We start from the raw sequence: 21,496 nt of genomic DNA, 5'->3' as shown, positions 1-21,496 counted from the left end.
GTGGTTCTCTAGTTATTGATCGGAAATGGTTTTCAATGTTCAGGCCCCTGTGACCTTGACCTTTGACGGAGTGACCCCAAAATCAATAGGGGACATCTACTCTTCATGACAAATCATCCTATGAAGTTTCAACATTCTGGGTCAAGTGGTTCTCTGGTTATTGATCGGAAATGGTTTTCAATGTTCAGGCCCCTGTGACCTTGACCTCTGACGGAGTGATCCCAAAATCAATAGGGGTCATCTACTCTTCATGACCAATCATTCTATGAAGTTTCAACATTCTGGGTCAAGTGGTTCTCTAGTTATTGATCGGAAATGGTTTTCAATGTTCAGGCCCCTGTGACCTTGACCTTTGACGGAGTGACCCCAAAATCAATAGGGGTCATCTACTCTTCATGACCAATCATCCTATGAAGTTTCAACATTCTGGGTCAAGTGGTTCTCTAGTTATTGATCGGAAATGGTTTTCAATGTTCAGACCCGTGACCTTGACCTTTGACGGAGTGACCCCAAAATTAATAGGGGTCATCTACTCTTCATGACCAATCATCCTATGAAGTTTCAACATTCTGGGTCAAGTGGTTCTCTAGTTATTGATCGGAAATGGTTTTCAATGTTCAGGGCCCTGTGACCTTGACCTTTGACGGAGTGACATCAAAAGCAATAGGGGTCGTCTACTCCAGCAGCCCTACAACCCTATGAAGTTTGAAGGTTCTAGGTCAAATGGTTCTCCAGTTATTGCTCGGAAATGAAGTGTGACGTACGGACGGACGGACAGGGCAAAAACAATATGTCTCCTAGGGGAGACATAAATATGTAAATGGTCAAAAGAAGGATCTGCCAAATAAATCTGTTGACATAAATGAAATTTCAGATCAGTATCTTCATTAGTTATGGAGATATAACAATTTTAACTTAAAATAAAGGGAGGTAATTTGACATAAAATCAGTCCATAGTTATCTACCCTGATTGTCTCAGTCCAACTAATAACAATAATGAAACTTCAAATAAGTCCTGTAAGTACTTACTGATATAAATCCATTTTGATTACAATCAGGGGAGGTAATATCAGTTATAAAATAACTCTGGAACATATGATTGGATCTGATTTTTCATGGAATCCAAGATTTATTGTTGTTGAAGATATTTTGGAAGTTTGTGTCAAATAAAACCATAAATGAAGTCTCTATATGGCTGCAAAGCCAAAATAGCCAATTTTGGACATTTAAGGGGCAATAACTCTGGAACCCAAGAGGGAATCTGGCCAGTTCAAGAAAGGAACCAAGATCGTATGGTGATACAAGTTGTGTGCAAGTCTGGTTAAAATAAAATCATAAATGAAGCTGCTATTGTGCAGACAAGGTCAAAATAGCTAATTCTGGCCCTTTCAGGGGCCATAACTATGGAACCTGTAACGGGATCTGGCCAGTTCAAGAAAGGAACCGAGATCTTATGGTGATACAAGTTGTGTGCAAGTTTGGTTAAAATAAAATCATAAATGAAACCACTATCGTGCAGACAAGAAATTGTTGACGCAAGGACGCACGAGACGGACGGACGGACGGACTGACTGACGACGGACGAAGGGTGATCACAAAAGCTCACCTTGTCACTATGTGACAGGTGAGCTAAAAATGGTATTTTCACGTTCAATGTAAAATCTTTTCTCAAATATCAGGAAAATTTGCTCTTAACCTTTGGTTTTCAAAGGGTCTGTCTATGCTAACATTCCTACAGTTTTCACACTTTAATCATGTAACCATGGTAAGGGATTACAAAGGATATAGATCATTAAACGAATTGGATTTCTAATATAATTTAGAAGACTTTTGTTTTAGTTAACACTAGGAAACAACTTATCATTTGAAAATCAAATTATATTTCATCATAAAATACTTTTTTTAGCTAATCTCAGACTCATATCTATGTTCTCGAGAATGAATATGCATAGTTTCATTAGATATCCCGTCGGGATTCCCGACTTTGTTTTCCACATGTTTCACACTCTAAAGGTTTCTAAGCATTATGTTCAAGCCTATGCCTATTTAACTCCCAGGAATAAGGAAAAGATTTACAATAAATTTCACATCCGTTCACACGTATGAATACGCTTGTGTCTCCATAAGCTTCTAGAATACACGAAACACTTCCGGCATGTTTCACACTCGTATAGTTTGTCACCAGTGTGAATCCGCTTATGATTATTTAATGACCAGGTATCTTTGAAACATTTACTGCACATTTCACACTTGTATGGGCGTTCACCCGTATGAATACGTTTATGTCTCTTCAGACTTTCTTTCAGGCTAAACGACTTACGACATACATCACATTCAAAAAGGCGTTCATTAATATGCGTAACCATGTGTTTCTTCAAATTGTCAATATATCTGAACGGTTTACCACATTCTTTACACTTGTAAGCTTGTTCGTTTGAATGAACAAGTTGGTGTCTCTTTAAAGAACCTCTCTGAGTGAACACTTTCTTGCATATGTCACACACAAACTGTCGCTCATTAGATCTACTGCAAATTTCACACTTGTTCAGATTCACCCTAGAATGTATACGCATGTGTCTTTTTAAACTCTGAGATACCATAAACGTTTTCTGACATATTCCACATTCGAATGGTTCTTCTCCAGTATGAATACGTTTGTGGTCCTCTAAAAGTGATTGGGTCATGCAAGTTTCCTTACATATTTCACATTCGTACGGATCCTCTCCAGTATGACTGTTCATGTGCTGTTTTAACTGACTGGAATTCATGAAAGGTCTTTTGCATATTTGACACTGAAAATAACGATCGCTAAAGCCAGTTTCTGTCTCCATAATTTACATGCATGAACTTTGTAGAATAACGATCTGGTTTCAAAAATTTCAAATTACTGATAGTTCCTGCAAATATTTTTATACAAAATTCCTGTATGATGCAAGTAAAGGTCTTGAGTGACCTAAAGGCTAGTTATATGTTTATACAGAATGTCATTTCTTAATACGATATGCATATGCATATTCAACTTGGATTTCCATGCAAAGACGTTTATGCAAATCTCACACTTGAACGGATATTCTCCTTAATGAATATATATGTGTCTCTTTCATTTTCAATGTGGTGCACTGCCTTTCTTTAAATACGAACTTCATACTGAAAGTGCTTTTTGCTGTTACAGAATGACTTGTTTTTGTTTATATTATTGAGATTAGGCATGTACCCTACCAGTTTCAGATCTTGCTAAGATAAACAGATATCTCCATATTATACACGTTCTTCAGTGTTCGTGAAATAAACAGGTATATCATCTTATCCTATACTGCGCAGTATGGAAGCTGGTCATCTACTCTTCGACATGTTCAGTTCAATATGTGTATCCACCTAACAATCTGAAAGAATAAACCAATATTAATCAAATACAGTTAAACACAGACCATTCGTAGTCACAAGACAAGCAAAATGTTCAACTTATAAATACTGATTTTATGACCCTATTTGCACCCCTAGTAAACCAGTATTTTATATCACTACATAGTGCTAACCAGTTACAAGTTTAAGATGCAGTTGCAGCTGAAGTTTATGCAATGTGAGTTTCATCTACTGACATGTCAAATAATGTCTGAGAAAATGATAAAGGTTAAATATGGAAATATATCAGTCCACTGGTTGTTCCTAGCTAATACTTGTCAAAACTGATTACCAAACATTTTTATTTTTTCCTTACTCAGTTTTATTGTGGAATAAACTGCCTAGTCGTGCAGTTACTTTCCCTGACCTTGATGCTTGCAAGGCAGCTGTGGCAACCATCCAGTACTAGACCAGAAAGCAATGTTTTTATTTTAAAGGCAGTTTCTATGGGTTCAGAAACCGGACATCTAAACAACCTGTATATGGTTTGTCTACAGGTATGTTAATCAATTTGAATATTGAATATGGCATCTGCAAAGAGGCTACAAGATTAAGATCAGGTACCAAAACAAGAATGATTTCAGTCAAACACAAAAATATTTTTGGGTAAATTAGCTCCAGTTTCTTGCGTTACTTTAATTGTATTGCAGGTGTTTCTTTTTATAGTGTTTGAATCACTAGAAATCATACATATGATTACTTACAGTTGGTGTAATGGAAGCTGTTAATCAAACTTTGTGTTTTTCTCAGGATTGAAGGATTATGATAATAACTAGAAAATGCTTTTGTAAAAAAGCGCATGTCTCCCCCAATGCAAAGTCCTATAGGCAAGAAGTCAATAGGGGTCAGGAGCGAAAGTCAAAGAGACACTGATGGTTGGCTACAATAGGGATAATCTACTTGGCATGTCCAGTCATCCCGCTAAATTTCAACACTCTTGGCCTAGTGGTTCTCAAGTCACTGTTCAGGCTCCTGTGACCTTGACCTTTGATCAAGTGACCTCAAAATAAATAGGGGTCATCTACTCTGCATGTCCAATCATCCTATTAAGTTTCAACATTGCAGGTCAAGTGGTTCTCAAGTTATTTTCAAAAAATGATTTTACATGAACAGGCCACTGTGACCTTGACCTTAAATAGACTGACACCAAAATCAATAGGGGTCATCTACTCTGCATGTTCAATCATCCTATGAAGTTTCAACATTCTGGGTCAAGTGGTTCTCAAGTTATTGATCGGAACTGGTTATCAATGTTCAGGCCCCTGTGACCTTGACCTTTAACGGAGTGACCCCAAAAACAATAGGGGTCATTTACTCTGCATGAACAATCATCCTATGAAGTTTCAACATTCTGGGTCGAGAGGTTCTCAAGTTATTGATTGGAAATGGTTTTCCATGTTCAGGCCCCTGTGGCCTTGACCTTTAACAGAGTGACCCTAAAATCGTTAGGGGTCATCTACTCTGCATGACCAATCATCCTATGAAGTTTCATCATTCTGGGTCAAGTGGTTCTCAAGTTACTGACCGGAAATGGTTTTCAATGTTCAGACCCCTGTGACCTTGACCTTTCACAGTGACCCCAAAATCGTTAGGGGTCATCTACTATGCATGACCAATCATCCTATTAAGTTTCAACATTCTGGGTCAAGTGGTTCTCAAGTTACTGACCGGAAATGGTTTTCAATGTTCAGGTCCCTGTGACCTTGACCTTTAATGGAATGACCCCAAAATCGATAGGGGTCATCTACTCTTCATGACCAATCATCCTATGAAGTTTCAACATTCTAGGTCAAGTGGTTCTCTAGTTATTGATCGGAAATGGTTTTCAATGTTCAGGCCCCTGTGACCTTGACCTTTGACGGAGTGACCCCAAGATCAATAGGGGTCATCTACTCTTCATGACCAATCATCCTATGAAGTTTCAACATTCTGGGTCAAGTGGTTCTCAAGTTATTGATCGGAAATGGTTTTCAATGTTCAGACCCCTGTGACCTTGACCTTTGACGGAGTGACCCCAAGATCAATAGGGGTCATCTACTCTTCATGACCAATCATCGTATGAAGTTTCAACATTCTAGGTCAAGTGGTTCTCTAGTTATTGATCGGAAATGGTTTTCAATGTTCAGGCCCCTGTGACCTTGACCTTTGAGGAGTGACCCCCAAAAACAATAGGGGTCGTCTACTCCAGCAGCCCTACAACCCTATGAAGTTTGAAGGTTCTAGGTCAAATGGTTCTCCAGTTATTGCTCGGAAATGAAGTGTGACGTACGGACGGACGGACGGACAGGGCAAAAACAAATTGATTTGCTTTAGTATTCTGCATGTGCACTTGCAGGAACGAAAAGTCTTGATATATGAAAAAAGGTGTGAAGTTTAAATTAGATATTTGCATTAGTTTGAACATTCATCCTTGTTCCACTTTCCCCTTCACCCCCACTCCCTCCCCTTTCTTCCCCTACCCCTTCCTCTCCCTTTTTCTATATTTCGCATAAAATTAAAATGTACTTGTTGGATTTTTGAAGCAACCCGTCTATAATATTTTTCCGTTACGGCTTCTTTTTGTTGTGGGCCTACTTTGCAAATGTGTGGCTCTGAGGCTGTATTTGTGGTGCTCTATGCTTCCGAGAAGTCTATCATTACCTATTATCTTTTGCTGCTATCGCCTAGATTTATAACCCAAAAGCCACATGTGAAGTTTCAAACCAATATCTGCACTAGTTTTCGAGATAGTAACTTGCAACTGGATTTTCGAAGTCCAAAAGGAGGCATAATTTGCCCAAAATACATGTCAGAGTTATGTGACTTGATCCTGTGAGGTTGGGTATTGACCTAGAAAAAGAAAAAAATAAGCTTCAAAACTAAATGCCTTGAAATGATAGCTATATATACTTGCATGCAAAACTTTAACCAAGGTGTGACGCCGACGCCGACGTCAGGGTGAGCAGAATAGCTCGGATTATTCTTCGAATAGTCAAAATAATACACTGTAGATAAACAATTTCTATCCAGCATTTAATTATGTAACTTCTTAATGTACATTTTAATTATCACAATGCAGATAAACAATTTCTATCCCGTATATGATTATGTAACTTTTTAATGTTCATTTTAATTATCACAATACAGGAAAGCATTTTTGATGGTTTATAAAGTTAACTTTGAGCACATGTCTGCTGGCTCTGTAATGTCTTAAATGCTTGTTTTTAAAGTTCAGTAAATTGTTTCTCAGTCAATGGCTAGTTTGTGAGTGTATCCGAGATGTGGTGGGTGCCAGTCGTGCAGCATGGCTAAACTATTGGGTGCATTTCCTATGCTTGATACTATACCAACTGTTAATTCATTGCTTCATCTATACATCGTATTTATTTTTTTGGCCATGAAACTTCACTTTTGACACTTCAATTTGATTTGATGTATATTTATTAATGGAAGTGTACAGCATTCTAACCTTCCGGTAACATGACGCGTAGCCTGTTTTCCAGCCATCTGGTTATCAACTGTTTATGAATTAAATCTTTTTCAATGAAGGATTAAATAATTTATTATTTTTTACATAGTAAGTTTCTAACTTACATCTGATCAATAATTGTGTTAAAAACGCTGTTCCTTATAGTTGTGAAGTAACTGTTGCTGTTTAAAAAAAATCCAATTGTGTTGTTATTGCTGTGCATGGTAAGACAATGGCAATGATGAAATGTTACGTTGCAGGATATGCTGCACAGGTATTAATGAGAAATGTAAGAAAATCCTCTTTTAGCATGCTATGATATCATAAAAATAAAATTGTTTTTTTCTTAATTTAAAATGTCCTTAACCATCTAAAACAAAATATATATTATTAAACAATTACGTATTGTGTCTACGATTTAGGTTTATTAAACTTGTATAAATGTAATGTAAATTACTTATATGCTAAAACATTCACTTTGCATAAAAGTTTTTAAACTTTGGCAGCTTGTTTCTTCTTTCAATTTCTCCATTATAAAATGTTACTCGTTGACAGTTACGTGATTAAGGTATTAGTTCAGCCCAGGATTTGTTTACAGGTACACTTTGTACATATTCTTATCCCATGCAAACAGAAAATGATAAATCTAATGTATTCATTACACTGTTCATAAACAAATTGAATACCGGATGGCTAGACAAACTCTAGAGGAAAGGCTAGGCGTTCAGTTACCAGACGACTAGAACGCAGGCTAGGTGTACGGTTACCGGACGGTTAGACAGTTTCTTTATATATTGTATGTCATAATCATGATAATCATTGTCAGTCAGGTTCTGATTATTTTAACTGTGGTTGTCTATTGTTGTTGCCCTCCTTATTTTTGTTGGGTTTAACGTCGCACCGACACAATTATAGGTCATATGGCGACTTTCCAGCTTAAATGATGGAGGGAGACCCCATGTGCCCCTCCGTGCATTATTTCATCACGAGCCGGCACCAGGGTAGAACCACCGACATTCCGTAAGCCAGCTGGATGGATCTCCTTTGTATAATTAATATATCTTGTGATAAATTAGGAAATCTTCAATCACTGTTTAACCGGTGCATAGAATCGCCGGAATGCACCGGATAGAACCAAACACCGAAAAGCACTCTTTTTGTATATAAAAAAAAATATTAAAGAGATGTTCTGATTGGGATTTAAGTGTTTTGAATCGATTAATTATTGCACAAATAAGATAATTTGATGAATTTTAGGCAAATTTTGGTTTCATATATTACGGTAAGTGTTAGTATTAAATTTCTTTTACATGAGTGTTTTTCGGTACTATGAAAAATATGATATTAGCTATTTTTGTTATAATTTACATGTAATATCATCTTTTACATGCTTTTAAGTGATATTACTTTTTTATGTATTTAGTAAATATTCCATATGTTTCATGTATTTAATGCAGATATAATTTATATTTGACGATAATGTGATAGTTTTCAGCTGAATAGTGCATTTCGGTCCAGAAAAAAAAATAAAAGAAAAAATGTTAGATTAAGTAATATCAGATAACCCTTTTTAGGGAAATAAACAATTTTTCTCACTTATCGGACAGAAAAATCTCTATTTTTAGAAATGCTGGAAAATCTTATCTCACATGGGTTATCCCACACTCCTGTGACGGACTAGGCCTACTTCATGCACTGATATACATATTATTTATGTAAAATAATTTAAAAAATCAGGTACCTTTATCTTTTCTCTCCGTTCCTTATAGTGTTTTTCTCGATTCAAAATTCATTACTTTATGATTAGAACGTACCGTTACGCTACAAACGATAAAACTAAAGCGGAACTTTGTTATTGTGCGTTAATGAAATGTCACGACGTCACTTCTGCTTACGGACGTCAATTTCCCACGTTTTAAATAGTTTCATATTTTCATGCTTGTCTTTATTGTTTCTGTTGTGGTAAGTGAGAAATAGAATCCATCATTGGTGTTCGGTGAAGATCGGAAATCACATCCCTCAGGCGCACCGCTCAAGTCTTAAACTCGGCACAGCCTCGTTTAAGACTTGAGCGGTGCGCCCTCGGGTTGGGATTTTCTGATCTTAACCGAAGACCAATGACAGATTCTCTATATCTTCCATTACTGTCTACCCCTTTACAAGGATGTAAACAATCTACCTTCCATTACTGTCTACCCCTTTACAAGGACGTAAACAATCTACCTTCTATTACTGTCTACCCCTTTACAAGGACGTAAACAATCCACCTTCAATTACTGTCTACCCCTTTACAAGGACATAAACAATCTACCTTCAATTACTGTCTATCCCTTTACAAAGATGTAAACAATTTATCTTCCATTAACTTCTAACCCTTTAAAAGGACGTAGACAATCTATCTTCCATTACGCTAAATTACGCTCATTATGATTTAAATTATGATAACTGCAGCTTCTTGTATGCTAAGTACCGGCTTAGCCTTTACAAGGACATAAACAATCTACCTTCCATTACTGTCTACCCCTTTACAAGGACATAAACAATCTACCTTCTATTACTGTCTACCCCTTTACAAGGACATAAACAATCTACCTTCCATTACTGTCTACCCCTTTACAAGGACATAAACAATCTACCTTCTATTACTGTCTACCCCTTTACAAGGACATAAACAATCTACCTTCCATTACTGTCTACCCCTTTACAAGGACATAAACAATCTACTCCTTTACAAGGACATAAACAATCTACCTTCCATTACTGTCTACCCCTTTACAAGGACCTAAACAATCTACCTTCCATTACTGTCTACCCCTTTACAAGGACGTAAACAATCTATCTTCCATTACCGTCTACCCCTTTACAAGGACGTAAACAATCGACCTTCAATTACCGTCTACCCCTTTACAAGGACGTAAACAATCTACCTTCAATTACTGTCTACCCCTTTACAAGGACGTAAACAATCTACCTTCCATTACTGTCTACCCCTTTACAAGGACATAAACAATCTACCTTCCATTACTGACTACCCCTTTACAAGGACATAAACAATCTACCTTCCATTACTGTCTACCCCTTTACAAGGACATAAACAATCTACCTTCCATTACTGTCTACCCCTTTACAAGGACATAAGCAATCTACCTTCAATTACTGTCTACCCCTTTACAAAGATGTAAACAATTTATCTTCCATTAACCTCTAACCCTTTAAAAGGACGTAGACAATCTATCTTCCATTACGCTAAATTACGCTCATTATGATTTAAATTATGATACCTGCAGCTTCTTGTATGCTAAGTACCGGCTTAGCCTTTTGCTTCCTTCTATGTGTGCTTGTTGTTGGTACTGCATATTGTTACTCTTATATACTACTGCTTTAAATCATTAAATTAAAAATTAAGTTGCAAGCTATTGGTTATAAATCGCAATAACCACAGGAAAGATAATTCTTGCAAACACCCGATTCACGATTTCCAAAAAAATGTGACCTTAAGAAACGTAAATACTAGCAATCGCTTTTAACCTAGCTTATTTTGTTGCATAGTGTATTTCAAATACTGTATGGTTTTTAATACGGGTAAGTGTGGAGATCGGAAATTATGCACTGTTTTCCAAAGTGAAAGTAGTTAAGTACCATGTATTTGAATGGGGCTAAAATTTCATTTTCATTTTTTACTGAATGGCTGCGTAATATCTCTTAAGAAAGGACGGGATATGATAAGGACCAAAATGCCCCCACTAAATATGCTGTTGCATGTAAAACAATACCATTCCATTGGTAACAAGGCAGTCTGAAAGACAGCTAAATCCCCCGCCACTGCTATGGATAGTGAAAGGCTAAACCTTTGATTTTAGCTGTGACCTTGACCTTGAACTGACATGGTTGACTCATGAATTCTGCACAACGTCTTGATGAGGTGATTATTTGACCCAAGTTTCATGAAAATCCTTTAAGGGGTTTAGGAGATATAGAGCTGAAACCTTTGACCTTGAGTTGTGACCTTGACCTTGAGTTGACATGGCTGACTCATGAGTTCTTGATGAGGTGATCATTTGACCCAAGTTTGATGAAAATCCTTCAAGGGGTTTAGGAGATACAGAGTGGACACAAAATGGAAGGCTCAAACCTTCGACCCTTAGTTGTGACCTTGACCTTGAGCTGGCATGGTTGACTCATAATTTCTGCACATCGTTTTGATGAGATAATCATTTTACCCAAGTTTTATAAAATTCCTTCAAGGGGTTTAGGAGATATAGAGCGGACATGAAATGGAAGGCTCAAACCTTTGACCTTCAGTTGTGACCTTGACCTTGAGCCGACATGGCTGACTCATAAGTTCTGCACATCGCCTTGATGAGGTGATCGTTTGACCCAAGTTTAATGAAAATCCTTCAAGGAGTTTAGAAGATATAGAGCGGACACAAAATGGAAGGCTCAAACCTTTGACCCTAAGTTGTGACCTTGACCTTGAGCCGGCATGACTGACTCATGGGTTCTGCACATCGTCTTGATGAGGTGATCATTTGACCCAAGTTTCATGAAAATCCTTCAAGGAGTTTAGAAGATATAGAGCGGACACAAAATGGAAGGCTCAAAACCTTTGACCCTAAGCTGTGACCTTGACGTTGAGCCGGCATGGCTGACTCATGGGTTCTGCACATCGTCTTGATGAGGTGATCATTTGATCCAAGTTTTATAAAATTCCTTCAAGGGGTTTATGAGATATAGAGCGGACACAAAATGGCAGGCTCAAACCTTTGACCTCGAGTTGTGACCTTGACCTTGAACAGACAAGGCTGACTCATGGGTTCTGCACATCGTCTTGATGAGGTGATCATTTGACCCAAGTTTCATGAAAATCCTTCAAGGGGTTTAGGTGATATGGACCGGACACGATTTTGTTACGGACGGACGGACGCGGACCATTCCTATAATCCCTCCGCCACGGCGGGGGATTAATTAACTATATTTTTCAAAATCCACTAAGATATAATGACCAGACGTCGGTAATGAACCAAAAATAATTGATTATTACACCTATCTAAGACTTACGCTGAAAAGATATTTGATCATTTAGAATGGGGGTATAGAAAACTATTTTGCAATATATTTTAGTTTATATTGCTGAACCCTATAAATTGTATGTCGTCACAATACTCAGTGATCAAACTTCTTGAAACGAATTTTTATTTTGTATTCTAAGACAGAATGATCGTGCAAAAACAAGGAAAACAAGGGAGATAACTCTTTCATGTAAGGACGACCGAAAACTCTTTTAAGAAATAAGATCTTTTTCATTTTTATACATCTACTTAGGCTTATTCTCCAACTATTATGTCTGTTTCGTTTTATTTCGTATCAAGAAAATTTCTAAAACTAAAACCCAAAACTTTCATTTCATATGCGTTACCATAGCAACATAGAAACAGTTTTGCATTTTTTGGATTTGTAGTAATTTAGCGAGTTATTTCACATACTTGATGAAATATTAACTTTTAAAAAACATTTTTGCTTCTATATCTCCTTACATATTTGGTGTGCTTTTTTGTTTCGTATACGGAATGTTCTTCTTGTGTGACATTCGTATAAAACAAAACCCCGTCGAATAAATCAGGAGGCAGGATTTTGTCTTACAAGTTTCCAATTTTCATATTTTCGGTGATTTTTCATTTAAATATGTTACAATGAAGTATTTTCATCAAGTAAGTTGAAAAAATGACAGTGTTCATTTTACTTGAATAAATAATAAACGAGTTGCATAATATTATTAAATCCTTACCACATAATTAAAACACGTACCCGCAGAAACGTCGCCGGAACCGAGTTAGATCGGTATAACAACTATGGAAGCATATCTATGTAGTTTATTCAATTTAATTTCTTGGATTAAATCAAAAACGTTTCCTTTGACACGAAACTATAATATCGATATGAGAAGCACGAAATATACATTAGCGTAATGTAAGATCATCAGGAAGGAGTGACATGAAAGGCACGTGCAGTTTCCCGCCAAAATGCACTTATGTATGTAACGTAAAATGCTTTCGATTTCCTGCAAAAGATTTTGGATTATAGATGAAAGAAAACTATTTTGATTTTACTCCATTATGTCATATTCCAATTACAATTGTTGCATTTATATTATATATTGCGTTTATATTAAAATCAGTTTTCAAGACGACCTAGGATATACCCAAGTAGTAACATGTGTATGCGCGCATGAAGACATTTGATATTATTCTAATGGTATTGAACACTGAATTCATTAGAGCGGTACAGTCCGTGTATGATAACTTCGGAGTGACGTCACGTTTGTTTATGTTTTCTGGACTTATAGAACTATTGTCCGTAAGTATTGACCTGGCACTCATTAATTTTCGCCAATATTTTCGGGCGTTTTCGTTAATTCACGCAATGTAAGTATCATGAAAGTATCTACATTACTAAAGTAACATGTAAAGTTAACCGATGACACGGTGGTGTAGAGGTAAGTTGTCTGACTTATACGCACGTTACCACGGTTCGAAATCACTTACTGAATTGAGCTTTTTTCTTCAATTTAATGTATTGTATTGTTATCGTTTATATTATTTTATGTATCATATTTCATGAATTTTAATTCTTTTTTCTTGTTGTATTCTTTCTGGAACGCTGGTGACAGATAGTTTGTCTTTTTATGTAACATACTTTTAAAACAATTTTATTTAAGAAATAATATATCTCATCGGTGATTTGTCGCTGAATAAATCATTGTTTGGAGTTCAGATGCGAAGGAATTATATCACGAGGGCGTAGCCCGAGTGATATAATGCTACGCATCTGAACGACAAACAGTGATTTATCCAAGAGCAAATCACTGAATGAGATATATTATTTCGATTCTAACACGTTATCAAGAACTTTAAAGTACACCCTTGTCGGCATGCATTAAATATTTGCCCGTTTTCAGTCGGGTTCTTTTCCAGCGCGCCGCTACGCCGCTTGACACTATGACGTAATAGTTGTGACGTCAGAACAGTGAATTGTGGTTTAATAATTCACTGTTTCCAGCCGTCTTTGTTTAATAGGAAAATGAATCGGATCGTGTTAGAATCCACTTTTATGATTACACTTAATAAATGAACCATAAATATCATGAAACGTTTGATCAAATGAGTAATAAGTCTGCATATAAAATTTGGGGAAAAAAGATATGGTAAAACGTAGGACTCGAACCCACAATCCTGATATTGACAGGTAAACGCTTTGTCCGCACAGCTACCTGCACATGTGACAATATATCAGTTAGGAATTATATATGTAATATTTAGTTATATCGCTATTTATGTTCTGTCACCGAAAATTAATTTACGGAAATATACGGAATATTCATGAGTGCCAGGTCAATGCTTACGGACAATAACAAAATAGGTAAAGCAGCTTACATAAACAAATAATATTAGGTATATTTTATTGGAACACGTTGTTCAGTCCCGGTAGCTCAGTGGTTAAGCATTACTTTAAGTTAGGCCCTGATTGGCTAGCGAAAGGGTCGTCAGAACGAGGCTATGAATAGCCCTGTTAAAATAAATGATGGAAAAGTACCAGTCAACATCAAAATGCTTCCGGTGAATTGAAAGAAAGGCAGAGAAACGAATTGACTTATTTTTGCATTTTCTGGGGTATATTATAGGAAGTGTCTAGCCATCCGGAAACCGGACAACTAGCCTGCGTTCTAGTCGTCCGGTAACCGGACGGCTAGCAAATCCTCAGGGAATTTTCTAGTCGTCCGGTAATTTATTTCTTAATGACTAAGTAATGATTTTATATAGTTTTAAATGTTATTTACTTAAAATATCAATACTTATCTGATTTTTCAGTCGATTAAACGCAAGAGATCGTGTTTGTTTACAAATCCGTTGATATTCTATTTTTAGAAATGATAAAACATTGATCGCCGAACGTCCATATGATATTTTGTAAAAAGTGATGTTTTTTCAAACGGCCTAAACTTTAATTTTTAAAACACAAATTTCTATATATTTTTTTGAAGAATGGAAAGCTTAAAAAATGGCAATGCATTCATTAATTTTGACTATGATTATTTCAAATTAAAATGGATTAATTATGAACGCTTAACTACTGTTTTTCTCAAAGTTTTGAACATCACCCGGCCGCTTTTGAAATTAGATGTCATTTAAAACAGTAATTCATTAAAAAATATTTGAATACTAAAATATGAAAATTGAAAGTTCTTCAAAACTGTTTTAATTTTGAAAATCCAGTGAAAAAGTTATTAAAATTTAAAAATTCCGATCCCATAAAAGCCTCAAGATGAACAGATTTTAATAAGTGACCTCACGTCGATTTCGCCATTATTGAGATCGGCAAACTTCCATTTTATCAGCTGAATAATGCAGTTATTTATTGTAACTTTTTATTGTATGTATTTACACAAACTTTTGTTTACAGATAAGTATCGATATCTCAAGTAAATAACATTAAAACTATATAAAATCATGTCTTATTCATTAGGAAATCAATTACCGGACGACTAGAACATCCCCTGAGGATTTGCTAGCCGTCCGGTAACCGGACGACTAGAACGCAGGCTAGGCGTCCAGTTACCGGACGGCTAGACACTTCTTATATTATAATCCTGAAGTCCTTCACTTGTATAGTTCTTTGAAAATATGTCTCCAATGCAAAATTCGCAGTGTTCAAAGTTGAAATTATCTTCACAAATGTGCTGGTGTAAACAAAAATAAACCCCGAATGTGCATTTTATGGTGCGGATTTGACTGTGAATTTTTTTAAAACAATTTTACTTACTAATATATTGATTAAAAGATATGTTGATATATAAAATTATAAATTTACAGGTGATATATTGATTTATATATGATCTGTTAATTACTACATGTGCTCTACAATATATTAAGAGGGACAAACTTACCAAAAGGGGAACGAATTGACCAAAAGAGGAACGAGTTGACCAAAATGGGGACGAGTTGACCAAACTCTATCATAAGGGGGACGAAATGACCAATTCTGGGAGACGAAATGACTAAATTCAAATTGGGGACGAGTTGACTGGGGGACGAGTTGACTAGATACCCAAAGAAAGCGGTTGAAATATTTCTTACTGACCTTTTCTGACAGGAATGACTTATGCCAAGTGTGTATACTTTTAAGTTCACTTAGAATGTCTTTTTTCTATAGTAATCCATTGTCTACATATGTATTTTTACATAGCGTAAATTATGGCTTACAAATGGTGACATTTGTTAAAGGGAAATAACTATAGATTACACTCCTGGAAGCTGCTAAATCCCGTATCGTACTTGAAGTATTTTCAATACTACTAGAGTAGATTTAACATATATATTAGGTTTATTTACATTTTTATTGTTGTTGCAAATTAAATAAGATTTCAATAATAATCCCTTTAAACTTGAATCTATGTGGTTCACACTGTCAAAAAGTATTACACTCATCACATTGAAGTTGTACACCTGCTGCTTTAAATAGGATTTAACACGGCAAAACACGAGTTATTGCCATTGACTTATTTCAAGGGCTTCGCATGCATCTAAGAATCTGTTTGACCTAGGATTATGAAGCATTAAAGTCCGGTTTAGGCTGAAATAAATTGAAATTTTTATATTTTAAGAAAATAATTCAGGAACTGATAAAATTAAAAAAAAAAACACTCACTTCAGTGGCATCAAAGGGGATTAAATGTAAAGAAGTGACATCAAAGTGGCTTATATGTAAAGAAATCCAACATCTAGCACCACTGTCAAGAAATTGAAATATGTACAGTATTATTTTTCTTTATTTTGAGGACGTTTGACACGAAATGTCCAGGACAGTTAATCGGCAATTTGAGAACGATTTTTTTACTTCATTTTAAATAATTGTGATCGATTAAACATGGTTGCAGTGATGAGATTATGGGTTTATTTTTGATAGTACCTACCAAAACTGGAGAAAGTTTTAAGGTAAAGATATCAATGCATATGGAAATATCAATGTATATTGAAATATTTCTCCAATTAATGAATAATTATGAAATATTCTAACACATGTAACACGATCAGCGAATAACCTACATACATATAGAGCAAAATCTATCTCGGGTTATTCTGCAATAAACCACTCGCGTGCAATGACGTCACCCTCGTTTTTCGTTCTTACGCGAAACAATATATCACTCAGGCCTACGGCCTTCGTGATATATTCTTACGCGTAAGAACTCAAAACTCGGGTTATTCTACGATAAACCACGTTTGGGAACTTATTATTTCTTAAATAAGTTCCCAATCGTGTTTTATCGTAGAATAACCCGTGTTTTGAATTCTTATGCGAAAAAAATGTATCACGAAGACCTTAGGTCTGAGTGGTTATGTTGTTTCGCATAATTTGAACGAAAATTTCGGGTTATTCTACGATAAATTACACTTGGGAACTTGTTGTTTCGATTCTAACACGACATAGATCTACTAAAAACAACAGTGTTAGAGAAAATTTTAACTACTTTTTATGACTATGTTACGCACCTGGATCAGATGACGTCACTGCACGCGCATGGGTTATCGCAAAATAACCGTTGACTGATTTTCTTCTATGTGTAGCCTAATATATAGGTTATTTGCTGGTCGTGTTAGAATGTAAAATAAATACACACATACACCAAAGGATTTGTGTGTTTTGTCTTTAAGCAAATACATCAGGCATAAACCCTTCAAGAAAAGTTGCGCTATCATAGATGTACACGCTGTCAACAGATGTGAAGATGGACAGTGGATTAGCGACAGATATAAGCGGCATTCTCAAAAGTTTTTTAAATACAATTTAGGATACTTAAAGTGGCATTATGCACATTTTACAGTACATAGCGTGTTTTTGGTTAATGTTTTATAAAAACAATTAGTATTTGAAGCTGATGATTTAGAAATAAAGAAATCAGACTTTAAGGGCAACAAGACAAACATTTTGATTTCATGACATCGAAACAAGACATTCATATTTGGCAGCATCAAGGCAAGATATTCTCATTTTACAGCATGAAGGCAAGGCAAGACATCATTTTTCAGCATCAAGGCAAGACAGTCATTTTTCAGTATCAAGGCAAGACAGTCATTTTGAAGCATCATGGCAAGGCACTCTTTTTGTAGCATCAAGGCAATCACTCATTTTGCAAAATCAAGGCAAGAAACTCACCTTTGCAGGATCATGGCAAGACACTCATTTTGCAGCATCAAGGCGAGCCACTGTTATTTTTGCATCAACATTTTACCGTATGAAGGTAAAACAACCATTTTGAAGCATCAAGGCAATGCATTCACTTTGCAGCATCAACGCAAGACACTAATTTTGCAGCATCAAGGCAAGGCACTCTTTTTGCGGCATCAGGGCAATACACTTATTTTGCAGCATCAAAGCAATTCAAATATTTTGCAGCATCAAGGCAAAACATTCTTTTTGCAGCATCAAAGCAAGACACTCATTTTGCAGCACCAAAGCAATACACTTATTTTGCAGCATCAAAGCAATTCAAATATTTTGCAGCATCAAGGCAAAACATTCTTTTTGTAGCATCATGGCAAGACACTCATTTTGCAGCATCAAGGCAAGTCACTCATTTTTGAAGCATCAAAGCAAGACACTCATTTTGCAGCATCAAAGCAAGTCACTCATTTTTTGATGCATCAATGCAAGACACTCATTTGCAGCATCAAGGCAAGACACGCATTTTGCAGAATCTAGGTAAGACATTCATTTTGCAGCATCAAGGCAAGACAACCATTTTGCAGCATCAAGGTAAGACACTCATTCTGCAGCATCAAAGCAAGAAACTTATTTTACGGTATGAAGGCAAGACACTCAATTTGACGCATCAGAGCAAGGCATTCTTTTGCAGCATCGTGGCAAGGCGCTCATTTTGCAGCATCAAGGCGAGACACTCATTTTGCAGATTCAAGGCAAGACACTTATTTTGCAATTCAGGGCAAGACACTCTTTTTGCAGACTCAAAGCAAGGCACTCATTTTGCAGACTCAAGGCAAGACATTCATTTTACAGATTCTTGGCAAGACACTCATTTTGCAGAATCATGGCAAAATACTCTTTTTGCAGATTTAAGGCAGAACACTTATTTTGCAGATTCAATGCAAGACACTCATTTTGGGGAATCAAGACATGTAGAATCAAGGCAAGACACTTATTTTGCAGACTCAAGGTTTTTCTCATCATACAGCCTCAAGGCAAGGTATCTGAACGCTCATTAGTTATTTTGTTTATATTTGAAACTCTTATTCGTCTAAGGAGTATTCTTCAAGTTGTTGGATATGGAAATACAAAAATACATTTTTCTCTTCTTTTTTTTTTTTTTTTTTTGGTAAATACAGCTGAACTCGATAAATCGAACTCCTTTGAAACATTCATAATACTTTGTATCAACTTCAAATTCTGGACAAATATAATTCTTTAAATATTTTATGATGAAAAAGAAATTGAGACGAAATTGATCAGTAGAAAAACGTTTATGTAAGTTAATTTAACATTGATTTCAATTTAGCGTTGATATTTTTGTGCTCACTTAGGCAGGAGTTGAATATATCGAATTTCAACTGTATTTTTTATTATTATTTTCCAAACAGAATAAAACATAGCAAGCATAGAAAGCACAACTCATTCAAAAAATACAAAGTGAAATACGTAATAATGGCATTAGATTGTATTAAAACCAAAGACGCGTCATTTAGTTTGATATTAAATTTTCAATTTTACTTTATTGTACATTATACAGTTATTGACTTATGTTTCGGTCAATATGTGTTTTTACGGATCTAAAAAAAAGATATTGACCTAGGACGCAGTCCGAGGTCAATATCATTTTTACAGGTCCGTAAAAGCACATATTGACCGAAACATAAGTCTATAATTGTTATATTATATGACCTTCTCAAATGCACTCATGTGACTGTCCCATATTTCATACATATAAGAAAAATAAGTGCCAAAACCTGTTATATGATTTTAAAAACCAGAAACAACATGTTGTATAGTTAATGCATCATAAAGCATCAGTAGATGTTAATTTATATTACTGAAGATCTATATCCAATTATTAACTGTGATCTAGCGAATTATTTAAAGCCCTTTATAATTTTGCATGTAGGATAGCAAATGATTGTATGTGTTCAGAGTGGGACTTGGTTTGTCATGCTAGGGGCTGACGTGGCACGGTCATTGCTGGCTTTGCCATTCTTGGCAGTGTTGTTCTTTCTCTGGTGGATGGGACACTGGCAACAGAGCAGAAAGAAAATGCCTCTATACATGTTATACCCTACCCCTAGGTATCATATAAGAACCATGGTCATGAACGGGAAAGTGCACTAACCCATTTCAATCGTAAATTTCTCACCTAAAACGCGCAGTTCGATGAATGGGTACCCAGCATATATTGAACAAGCGGTAATTTATCTTCCATTTTGCACCAGTCACATTGTATCAATATTCATATTGCAGAGGTACTAACTATATTTTATGCTTTCGTTGACGTTACAGAAAAAACTTGCGTGAACTCCCCTAATGAACATCCGGTCTAGAGGTCACAGCAGTATGCACATGTTAAGCGAAATGTAAACAAACAAAAACAGAATGCAAAATATTCACTGTTAACAAATAAAACTCGAAATGATGAATGAAGTTCATCTTCTATATGATTTTGAATTTGAAGTCATACATTGTTATACATTTGTACTGTTTATTTAATTCATATTGCACATTTATGCTGCATATATACATATGAGCGAACACGTGTAGTTAAACCGCAACTGACATACATTTTCACATCAGCCAATCAGGCTGTGTCTGTAATCTAGACCGGAACTTCACTAGGGAAGTTCAACGAAGTTTTTTTGTGTAACGTTGAAAAAACTGTAAACTACGCGTTAATTCCCTCAGATAAGAAATATTGAAGAAAAGTGACCGGTACACAATGGAAGATAAATTACCACTTGTTCAATATCCACAGTACACATTTACTGAGCTGTGCGTTTTAGGTATGAAAGGCGCGATTGAAATGGGTAAGTATATTTTCCCGTTCATGACCATGGTTCTTATATGATACCTAGGGGTAGGGTATAACATGTATAGAGGCATTTTCTGTCTGCTCTGGTGCCAGTGGGATGGGATTGGGTCTTGCACTGAACACTACAATTATTCACTAAATCTTAATTTGTTGCTTTGTGGTTCATGTTAGGTAATTTTAACTGTAATATATCTATAATGTGATATGTATATACCACTTTTATAGTTAAGCTACATATGTAATGCAATAAATTGTTTAAACCATGTTTGTTGCAATCTTACAAGATTAAATGCTGTAAAAGTATGTTTTAACGAGAGGCTGGTATTAATCAGTTTACAACAGATCTGATCTGTTATAATACTTGATTTTTTAAACCGTTTTTACCAGATACACATTAGTGTTGTTTTGGCCTATCAGTTTTTTAGGTAACTGAATCGTTTTATGGCAGTTTTTAGGCCAGTGAAAGGCCAAGATTAATGCCAGCTTCTCGGTTTCTACACATAGTTTTTAGCTCGACTCTTCGAAGAAAATGTAGAGCTATTGCACTCACACCAGTGTTG

At 35.8% G+C, this 21,496-nt stretch overlaps 2 protein-coding genes across 2 annotated transcripts in view; both read right to left on the bottom strand.

The window, feature by feature from the left end:
• LOC123542148 (zinc finger protein 728-like) overlaps nt 1-21,496 on the bottom strand; it is a 93,993-nt gene that overhangs the window by 40,147 nt on the left and 32,350 nt on the right. The window lies entirely within an intron of this gene.
• Nucleotides 1,734-16,112, bottom strand: LOC123542155 (zinc finger protein 479-like). The gene is made up of 2 exons (XM_053530917.1): nt 15,986-16,112; nt 1,734-3,383 (listed from the first exon to the last, which is right to left on the bottom strand). Exon 2 carries the CDS (start codon nt 2,829-2,831, stop codon nt 2,085-2,087), a length of 747 nt encoding a protein of 248 aa, XP_053386892.1. The 5' UTR covers nt 2,832-3,383; nt 15,986-16,112; the 3' UTR covers nt 1,734-2,084.

Source organism: Mercenaria mercenaria, chromosome 19 (genome assembly GCF_021730395.1).
Source record: "Mercenaria mercenaria strain notata chromosome 19, MADL_Memer_1, whole genome shotgun sequence".
NCBI lineage: Eukaryota > Metazoa > Mollusca > Bivalvia > Venerida > Veneridae > Mercenaria > Mercenaria mercenaria.
The sequence above is the reverse complement of the archived record's forward strand: the minus strand, read 5'-3'. Positions and strand labels throughout refer to the sequence as shown.